Source organism: Nematolebias whitei, chromosome 11 (assembly GCF_014905685.2).
Source record: "Nematolebias whitei isolate Nwh7 chromosome 11, NemWhi1, whole genome shotgun sequence".
Lineage (NCBI taxonomy): Eukaryota > Metazoa > Chordata > Actinopteri > Cyprinodontiformes > Rivulidae > Nematolebias > Nematolebias whitei.
In genome coordinates, this window is record NC_056508.1 from 42716781 (window position 1) to 42728086 (window position 11306).

General features: G+C 40.2%; 1 protein-coding gene across 1 annotated transcript in view; it reads left to right on the forward strand.

Moving 5' to 3' along the window:
• LOC119417330 (plexin-A1) overlaps positions 1 to 11306 on the forward strand; it is a 163650-nt gene that overhangs the window by 115154 nt on the left and 37190 nt on the right. The window contains exon 9 of the mRNA XM_037684538.1: positions 293 to 493. Within this exon, the coding sequence (XP_037540466.1) occupies positions 293 to 493 (201 nt within the window). The remainder of the gene's footprint in view (positions 1 to 292; positions 494 to 11306) is intronic.

The following is an 11306-nucleotide window of genomic DNA, read 5'->3' on the forward strand; positions in this document are numbered from 1 at the left end:
GATTAGCATCCAGTGTGGTAAAATGCAGCTGGGAAGAAAAAGAAAAGAACATATTAATGGACACAGGGGAACCGTTTTAGTTTATAATGCCAAAGGCGTGTTTTGCCACTTTAAATTCTTAATTTTGAGAATGAATAGCATATTTAATGATGGATTTATAGGTTTTTTTTTGGTGCTTGCAGAAAATATATTTTCTTCTTTGTTATTTCTCCCACAGTATCTACAGTCTTACATTGCACTTTACCTGTTATACCTACAGCTGTTCTTTTCCTTTTCCTTTTTTCTTATCCAGGAGTGTCCACAGATCCTGCCCTCCACCCAGATCTATATTCCCGCTGGGGTAATGAGGCCAATCACTCTGTTGGCCCAGAACTTGCCCCAGCCTCAGTCCGGACAGAGAAACTACGAGTGCATCTTTCACATCCAGGAAAACACGCACAGCGTCCCTGCGCTCAGGTTCAACAGCTCGAGCATACAATGTCAGAAGACCACGGTAAGAATAACAGCACACGCACACACCGCGGTGTACTACTTACCAGAAAGCCACGCTGGTGCAACAATTTGGAGGCTTCACAGCTGGTTGGTTGCAGTGTGCAACGCAGAAGCTGGCAGGCGTAAGCTGCTGTGGCAAAGTGAGGCGTATGGCCACAGGGACCGACTGTCGCAAAGTCACTCTTTCCTCATTCCAGCTCCTGATTCCTGCCTCTCAGCTCTCACTCAAACTGTCACCACTAATAGGGAGAGACCATTTTAGAAAATGTTAATTTCCTGAGCTCCAATCAGGACGTGAAGCAGGAGGGAGGCATTTTAACGATTCCAATTATGACTTTACTTATAGTATGATTAACATGCGACGCATACTCTGCGGTGTTTGCTCGCAGCGTTTGGTCAAATAGCCAATCCTGGCAGTAAAAAGGCAGCAGGAACTAATGTGTGGTTTTGGCAGCTTTGCTGACCCCCCCCCCCCCTTCTTTTTTTTATTTTTCTACTTCAGCTTGTCACACACCTGTCAGTTGCTGCGGCTCATTTAACTGACTTCTGCGTCACCATTAGTTCTCATTGCTGATTTGCAACCACTTGCTGTTTCTGAGCTCTACTGAGGTTCCCTACAAAGGAAAGATTGAGGGCCCGCAGTGTGATCCTCGAATGCTTCGTACCTCTGATGTTGGACGGCGACTCAAAAAATAGTTCAGGGTCAAATTACTGAAGTTGATTTCCCGATCATAATGATGGCTCCTACAGTTCTTTTGTGCTTTGGAAATGTAAATCATGCACATTTAGCCGCTTGCGTTTCTGTAATTGCTTCATGCGAGTGATTGTGCTTTTAGATGTGACTTTTGGGGTTGTTATTACAGGATTTTATTTTTTAGAGAACAGATTAGTCCTTAATGACATGACTGCTCTAAAGCCTTTTGAATATTGAATGAGCTGTAAAAACACTAAGTGCTGCACATAAAGCTAAATATTTAAATATCATAGTTCTAAAGGAATCTGGCCCGCTCATTACTTTGAATGGCATTTTCTTCTGCAGGTGTAGTGAGTCACAGATATGCTGCGAGTGTTTTTCTTTCTTCACTCAAAGCCTAGCACATCTCAAAAACCAGCATTACAGTTGGTTTTGGAGCAATGCGCAGTTTTTCTGTTTTTTATTCCCAGAGTTATGATACATTCATTACTACACCTCTACTACTGCTGTGAATTGCTGATGCTGGAGGACAAAGATCTTCCTCTGAAAAACTCAGCCAAAACCAAATGAATTACACACACACATACATGTATTACTTTATTTTTCAGTGCACTTCGATGTCTTGTAAAATCCCAATGAAATCTCTGCAGGAGTCGAGAAAAAATAGGAACTCCACAGGTCTCTACACAAGTTTGCAGCTACCGATTGAGCTAGACATTGGAGGCTGAGCTGTGTGTTTACTTCTGCGCCCACATGCGCACAGCCGTACGGTGTTAGGCGGAGTGAGCAAGCCTCTTCCTCTCCACCCCCTGCCTATCTGTTCGTCAGGTGGGACTGTGATAGAATCCAATTAAGGAAGCTGTAGATAAAATGATGATGAATTGCAGTGAAGTGGTAGACTGACAAACACAAACAAACACACACACACACACAGAAAAGCATGGCACATGCAAAACGAAGGAAGCACAAAGACAAACCGAGCCAAAGAGGAGGTAAGGGAATCAGGGTGCTGACGGCGACAAGGCAATAGGAGTGTGAAAGAAGGTGAAAATGAAAAGAATAAGGGAAAATAGCCGAGCGAAGTCGACAAACAGACTGGGGAAAAACAGCTGGAGATGGAACTTTTTTTGTTCTTTTTCGATTTTAAAGGAAGAAAAAATAAAAATAAAATTGAGATCCATAAAAACATTGGAACCAGTGACTAAGTAGAGCAGCAGTGGATGAGACTTTGAGACAACAGGGATTCTTTAGAACGTTGTTCAGCCATGCAGTGTTACTTTAACACCTAATAAATGCTTGTTCCCCAGACTCATTTATCTGCCAACTGCTCCGTTATGGGCACCAACGTTGTTACGTTTGCTGCTCATTTATTGTGTTATGGTAAAGTAAGAAGCAGTTTTGCTATTAGGTGGAAAATTATGGTTATATTGGAGGGAAACAAAAGCAGAAAGTTAGAAATTCATCAGAAAGTATTAAACTTGACTAAATTTGACAAATAACCATATTTCTGGACTATAAGGCGCACTTAAAATCCTTTAATTTTCTCAAAAATAGACAGTAAGCCTTATAATCCAGTGCGCCTTATGTATTAATTTTGGTTGTGCTTACTGACCTTGAACCGATTTTATGTGGTACAACTGAACAACGTTGAGTTATTGTGAATGAGATGAATAAAGTTTGACTTATCTGACTGTTTTAGTTTCGCTTAATGCGCCTTATGGTTGGAAAAATATGGTACAGTAGTCCCTCGTTTATCGTGGGGATCCGTACCCTGAAGACCCACGATAAGTGAAAAACCGCGAAGTAGGAATAGTAGTAAAAGTACCGGTAATAAGTAGTAGTTGCGTTTTAAACACTTCCCACACTCTTACAATAATATAAACAATGTTTCTAAGCTCTAAATGCTCTTAAAGAGCACAGAGTGTCATGATTTCAGCTCTCTGCCTCCTCCGCTCTTTGCCATTTGCAAGCGCTCTTGGCCACGCCCACTCTCCACTCTGCATGGAGAACAGCTGATCAGCTGCAGCAGAAAGTTTATCCTGCAGTGTGGGCTGCACAAAGGTGCCGCAGGTGCTAGTGATTTAAATTAAATGATTTTAAATAAAAATTCCATAAGGATCGTGCGGCTCATCCATCAATGAGCCAGTTATGTGTCGTGTCCAATCTTATTTTGAAAAACCGCGATAGAACAAGTACGTGATAAACGAACTGCGAAGTAGTGAGGGACTACTGTATTACAAAACTGATCAGTTCAGCTGCAACAGACCCTCACAATTGTGATGTTTCAAGTGTAGAAAAAAATCCTTTCCTCACAACTTAATTCAAAGGACAATATGAGAATAAAAGTAACAATTAATAAAGATCCATACATGAGAATCTATGTGTGACGGTGAACCTGCACAGCTACTATTGTATTCAGTATTCTCAGCGGGGAAGTGTGTGTATTTGTGTCATGGCTGGTTGTGAGTTTGGTAGCAGAGGGCAATAAATCACCAGGAAAATTAGCCAACGGTAGATGTACACTCATCCATTCAATCTTACTGTCTCCTTACACATTATTTAGCCTCTCACCAAACTCTGAAACATTGAACTTGCAAACTCAAATCCACCAGGGATCTGCAAAATGCATCGGTGCAGACTGGGACATTCACAACACACACACACACTCGAGCACATGCAGACAGGATGCAAGCAAGCTGCAGGGATACCTACTGTTTCTTCTCTTTCCTCTGTGGATAAACACACACACACATATACACACCCTCCCCAGGGGGTTGGAAGCCCAACATGAAGCAGACATATGGAGATTCTCCACATGATCCTCTTCCTAATCATGTGGAGCAGACGGAGACTGTAGCATCAGCATCGACCAGGAATCTGCTTTACATGATTTATTACACTGACACACATACGTCTGTCTGTGTGTGTGTCAGTGTGTGTGTGTGTAACTTCCTGCTGTAAGTCCATGCATCTGGCACACTTCTGAGCAGCGCAGCCAGCTTTGGGCAGATAAACGTGTTTGTGTATGTGAGCGTGCTTCAGAAATGTATCTAGAGAAGCGAAGATGACTGTTAACATTTACAAACATGACACAAAGAGGATACGGGCGTGCACGTGACACCCAGATCGTACCTGTACAATACAGTAAAGTACTCAGACTTTACTTTTCCTGCATTGATCTGTTCTAAAAGCTCTTCGTTCCAGTGCAGTGATGCAAAGCTTACTGACTACCAAGACAATAATATGTATAACCTATTGTTTGCTAATTATTTAGAAGATAATGAGGATGTAGGAAACTGTTGAAACATCATGTGTGCACTACAGTACGTCATGCGCTGCATTTGACCCATCAAATGTGACATACACCCAAGTGGAGCAGCTGCCTGGGGGAGCAATTATTTTATAGGTGTGCGTATGACAGGGAGTTGAACCTTCAAATTTCTGGTCACAAGTCGGCTGCCCTACTGCACCGTCCCTATATATATGTGTGTGTATATATATATATATATATATATATATATATATATATAAAGAATACAAAGTCGGTGTGTACGCTGTAATTGGGTTTCTTTTAAGAATTCACAGTAACTGTCCCTGTTTCTAACCATTTCTTCCTTTCTTAATGGAATTAATAATAAATTTAAAAAAAAATCAGAAGAAAATGGAAGAAATAACTTCACTTGTCCACCATGGAGGACTTTATTAAACACTGAAGTGATGATGCAAAATGTTGTTACATTACTTTAGAATATGTTCTTGAGAATTTTGTTTTCTATAAAATATATAATATATATCAAGAACTTGCTTAATCAAAATATTCTGTAATTATTTCCTTCCTTTCTGTTTTGCAGTTGTGTTTAATGGACATAGTTTTCTTTGAAACAAAACAGGACATTTATCAAATCCCAACCCCACAAGTTTGGACCTTTTTAAAAGTCCTACGTGTTGTTTATCCACCTTATTCCTGGCCCACATGCTGCCTTGTGTGAATTATGGGCACAACTTCCGGCGCGGACCAGAACCGGTGTTTGTTTATGTGCGAACAGTACGAGCTCAAGTAGTTTCTCCGAGCATCGTGGATTTATGTAGGAACACCACCTGTTAAAGCCCAAACAGGACAATATAATCACACCACTGCCTGCTGAGGACGAGGGATGGAGGACGACCTCAAGAAGTGGCTGCAGATTACATCTACTAGCATAATTAGCTACTTAACTGGCTTGGTTCTTCCGACGGTGAAGTGATGAACAACCTGAAAAGCTCTGAGGTGTATTAATATCAACAGTAATAAGGTCAGTGGTGTTTTGTTAAAAGTGGTGGGACACAATCTTATTTACCTTAAAGCAGACACAGACCAGCCAAAGTCTTAAAGTCCTTCATCACTGAGCTTGGGTTGATTACAGAGAAAATCACAATACTGAAGACGAACAAATACTATAAAGTTGTGTCTTCCATACACTTGAAATCATACTTGATGTCCTCGTCACAGTTTTCAATCCTTCTGAGGATCCGGCGTCTCTTCTCCGGTGGTTTATTGTAGTCCAGACACAAAGTAGGATGCGGGTTTTCCTCCGTTTGTCCACAAAGTGAAATGAACTCACATACAGTGTTTTGGGTTTTCTCTTCAAGTTCACATTTTTCAGCCACATTCTTCTTAAATCCTCATCTGTAGGTAGGAGATGGAAACTATACCTCTTTTCACAGGAACACTCTTTTTGTTTTGGGTCTGTGTTCAAAACTCTGTTGTTGTAGCCACTGATTTAGTTTGGTCTGGTTGTTCCGCAGCCACGAACACAACAGGTACCTGAACTCAGCATGGCTTTTTTAGTAAACTTTATGGTTGTTAAATAATGTGAACAAAACAAAAACAGTGTTTTATTTTCTAAACTGAATGCAAATTGCTTTCAAAAAAACCGTGGTCCGTGCTCCGCTACCATAGTTAACCAATGTTCACTGCTACTTCCTGTCTGACAGGAAGTTGTACCATAATCATTTATACAGTAGAGCCCCAGGGATAAGGTGGATAGAGGACAGACTCAGCTAGCTCAGTTGTATGCAGGGGGCCAGAGATATGCCTGTTTATAAATGTCCATCACAGAGGCTAATACTTAACTGTGGGTCTTTTTTCCCGTTTTTTACCTTTAAATAGTAAGTTTCTTTCGGCTGCTGCCTTCAGGGGTAACCACAGGGAGCAAATTAGCATGAAAGATTGGGCAATTGTTTTATGCCAGATGCACTTCCTGGGTTCGAACCCACAACCTCAGGATTACAAGACCATGGCACTGACCACAGAGCTACTCCACCCTCTTTTTATATTTAAGTGTTTTCCCAAAATACAAATGCAGGTGTGATTAAAAACACTGCATTTAACAGCAACACATGTAATGTAAACCTGTCATTTGCAAATAAATCACGCAGTAAAACATGTAAGTAAAATGTGGGTTCCTTACAAAGAATCAAAATAAAATATACCATGTAGGAGATTTTGCAAGTAAACTGTTTTATTTTATTATCATTGTCGATTTATGTACCAGCTTTTGACTTCTGGATACTAAACTGGCAGTTTTTGTTTATATATATTTTTAATGTGGAGAGTTCTAAAACACGTCTTTTTAAAATGTAGTACTGGTAATCTGATAATTCTTCAGAATTTTAAAATAAGCTTAAATCTGATATGGATTACTCGGTGCTGCTGGAGTTTCATTTATGTGATCCTAAAACTGAAGTGAAGAGCCTTGTGTCTTTCTCTGAAGGATTTGATATTTGTTTACTTCACTGCAAATTAAAAGCAAAAAAAAAAAAAAAGCAATAAGAATTATGTTTTCCAAAGTTGCTGGTTTTAGTAAAACTCGACTGAATTCATGTAATTTAAATGGAAAAGGGGAACTTGTATACATAGAATATGCACCGTAGTAGTGTATTTTTAACACACACTCTGGTATCCTTCAACATGACTAATTACATGGGGATGACCTGCACATGGATGTGGACACACACACACACACACACACACACAGACACACACACAGACACAAAGCCCTGGGTTTTTCTGTGTTATCCCCCTCGCTAGCCAGCTGCTCTGTTTTGTTAACATCGGCAGTTTTTAAGTTCCTCAAACGCACGAGCATATCTGTGCACGTGCACATACATACACACCGGATACATCTATTCATACAGTCCATGGAGACATGTGGTCCATGGAGACGATTCATGTAGTGAGAGAATAAACGAGTGCAGGAGCAGATAACGAATGAACCCGAGCCAGGCTGCTGTGTTACTGTAATGAGGCCAGGGATGGCTTTGTGCTCACCTTGTACTTTTTACACCTCTTCCCCTCCCTCTTTATTTTTTCTCCTCGTCACCCTCCCTCTCATGTCCTCTCTCATTGCCTTCCCCCTTTTCTCCATGTCTCTTCACAATTATCTCCTCATGGTAAAACTCTACCTCCTCCTGTCATTGTACTTTTTTTTTCTCCTTGCGGTGGTCATCCCGTTCTAACTCTTCCTCTTTTGATCCAGCTTTTCCTCATCACCATCGTTCTTCTATCCCGGCTAATCCCTTCTCGTTTCCTAATACCTCCCCTCTCACTTCCCCCTTATCTACTCTTGAGCTGTCCTCCATTTACAGCCACACAACTTTTTAAGGCTTCCTTGTCCCGTCTCCTTTCTTCTCCTCTCCTTCCCTTTCCTCTCCTCCTCTCTCCTCCCTGGGGGGGCCCGCACTATGAGTTGTCTCAGGTAGATTAATTACATGCAGTGACATAAAGGAGCTGGCCAGAGGCTTCAGTAATGAGTCTGATTACTCATATCCAGCAGCTTCGGGCGCTCAGGGGAGGGAAGTCAGGACAGTAGGCCAGCAGAGCTGCGTCTCGGTAGGGGGGGCAGGACTTTTGCCTACAAGGTTCTACCTATAGTGTGTTTGACACCACTTTAGGAGCAAAATACACTGAATGCCATTGGTTGACCTGGTATATCTTTTTAGCTAAAGAAAAAAATATATAACTACTCACAACTGGTTACTTTTCAATGTAACAGAGAACTGAATTAAGCTACAGGCCAGAAGCTTAAATTTCTCATTAAAACTGAAAAAAGAAAGTATTTAATACAGAGTGGGGTGGATGAGACCCTAAAGCGAAACTGTAGGAAAGATTGAAAAAGTTACAATCTTAAAAGGAAAAGTGGGAGTTGGGGTATGAGTTTGTAAATAAAGATTGTTAGGTGGATTTGCAGTCTGGCCATGAGTAAAAGCAGCAATTAAAAGGAACTGAAATTGGCTTTTTAATTTTATTAATTTACCGTATTTTCCACCGTACACGTCGTTCCGCCCTATAAGTCGGATCCGACCAAATATGTCTAATAAAGTGGAAAAATCCATAAATATGTTGCTTCGTCGTATACGTCACATCTATTATGCATCACTGCTGATGCGTCGTGTTTGTTACGCATCACCGCTGACAACCTGGAAATGTGGGCCGGTGTTGTGGCCACGGGAGCGTGCACAGGAGGATTTTAACAAGAATTTAACAAGATGAACACTTAAAAATGTTTTGTTTGCTCAAAATTATAGTGAAGGTGTGTCTCAGTCTAACTTTTCCTTACTAAATGCACATTGACGGTCAAATCAGCTGCATTTTCAAAACCCGATTCGCGGAAACGGGTACATGCACAGGGACGAGCCACTGTTCATTTATTTGAAATTTAACACGATAACCACCTAAAAACAATTATTTGTTTGCTCAACTTTATAGTAAAGATGTGTCTCAGTCTAACGTTTGCTTAATAAAAAGACTTTAATCGTCAAATCAGCAGCATTTCAAAAGTATTCGCTGCCTCGGTGCTCTGGGAGTGCGCAGACGGAGGAAAAAATGAAGGAGGAACGCTACGCATTTCTTCACAATTTAACAAGTTAAGCACCTAAAACAATTATTTGTTTGATTGACATTATAGCAACGGTGTGTCTCAGTTGAACTTTTACTTAATAAATGCACTTCATTAATAAATGCAATTAATTTCACCGAGGCGGTGCAGCAAAATGTAGCTGATATGACGGTTGCTTCAAGCAGTGCAGATTCTATGGCAAGCCCATTGTGCCATTAATAACTGGTGAAGATTCTCAGTCATCTAGGGCATGGTAAATTCCAAATAGTTCAACATAAAAACAATAAAGTATAATAAAATAAGTCCAGCTGCTTTTGTCTTGAACTTTTTTAAATTTATCGTTATAGCCACTTTTACCTATTACATGATGCAACGGCATGCCATACCGCTCGAGTGCCATCTAGCGGCTGAAAATGGTAGTGTTCAATTTTTTTCAGTCAGAATGAATGAAAAGTCATATCTCAGTCAAAAATTGGTTTATAAATATAGGAAAAAATCCATAAATACGTTGCTTCGGTCTATAAGTCACAGGGCATGTAAATTATGTAAAAAATTTAAAAAAAAAACTTATAGGGCAAAAAATAGTTTTTTTTTTTTTACTTAGATACATGCTTATAGGTTAAATCACAAGTCGTTGCTCTGCAGGGGCGTCAAACTCACTTACTAAATGGGGCAAAAACTAACATCTTTCAGAGCGAGGGCTAGTTTCAGTTGATTCATGACCTCCTGTCAGATACCTCGCACCTTTTCTTGGTTGCAGGTTCCTCAACAAGAGACAAGTTGGTCTCAGTTGACGTTCTGTCACTTTTACAGCATCAAAATCAAAGGTTATGGAAATATCCCAGTTATTTATTTTTTTTTACATCAAACTTGGCCTCCTGTCATGAGAAGTCTGCACTAAATGAGGTGATAAAAGTATTTTCCTTTTAAAATATCATTTTGGGGGCCACATAAGACGTTAACAAGGACCCTATTCGGCCCCCGGGCCTTGAGTTTGACACGTGTGTCCTTCCTAAGGTTTTAAGGGACTAGTGTGCAGGGGCCTGAGCTGTAATATGTATAGTTTTAAATCTAGAATAAAATGTTACGTTTCACAGGTTAGTGTAATAAAAGCGACGGGCTTAATCATTGTGTTAAATTACTAAAGACTTGAGTAAATGCTTCACTGATGCACTTGATTTGCAGATTAAGTGTAAGAAGTGTTAGCCGGTAGCTTCGGTTCATGATGAATTATCTCTGCATTTATTGGACAGGCTTTTGTGAAATTTTGCACATTGTTTATGCTCAGAGGTTGAACCACAAACTTTGATGTCATTATCAATGGAAGTGTTTAGGAGTTTTCTTTGCAACACCACAAAGCTGCTGTAAAGTGAAATCACAACTAAGGGTTTTTATTTTGTTATTAGTGTATTTTTGTTCTTTTTCATTTTAATCAGTCAGTATGCTGTACCTTATGCAAGTTTGTTGCGATGCATGTTATTTAAAAACTGATGATGCAAAACTCTCATTTTTAATTATGGTTGATTTTTGTTTTATTATATTTCTTATTTTATGACGTTTCTCATTTGCTTATTTATTTCCCTTTTTTGTTATTTGTTTATTTATTAATTAAGTTGTCGTTGAAGACAAATTTCTGTTTTATTATGGAATCAGGGATTCACACCAACAGGTATCCCCATGGATGGATGGATGGATGGATGGATGGTGAGATGGACAGAATGATGGATGGATGAATGGATGGATGGATGGTGAGATGGACGGAATTATGGATGGATGGATGGATGGATCCATCCATCTCTACCTCTCTATCTATATCTATTCATCCTTCCACTTAACTGTCCATCCTGGATATATGGATCCATCCATCCATCCATATCTCTATCCATAAATCCATCCGTCCATCCATCCATCCATCCATCCATCCATCCATCCATCTATCCATCTATCTCTACCTCTCTATCTCTCTTCATTCTTCCTCTTAACTGTCCATCCTGGATGTATGAATCCATCCATCCATCTCGTCATCCATCTCTTCATCCATCCATCCATCCATCCATCTACCCTTCCATCTCTACCTCTCTATTTATATCTCTTCATCCTTCCTCTTAACTGTCCATCCTGGATATATGGATCATCTCTCCAACAATCCATCCATCCATCCATCTCTCTATCTCTCCATCAATCCATCCATCTCTACCTCTCTATCTCTTTTCATCCTTCCTCTTAACTGTCCTTCCTGGATG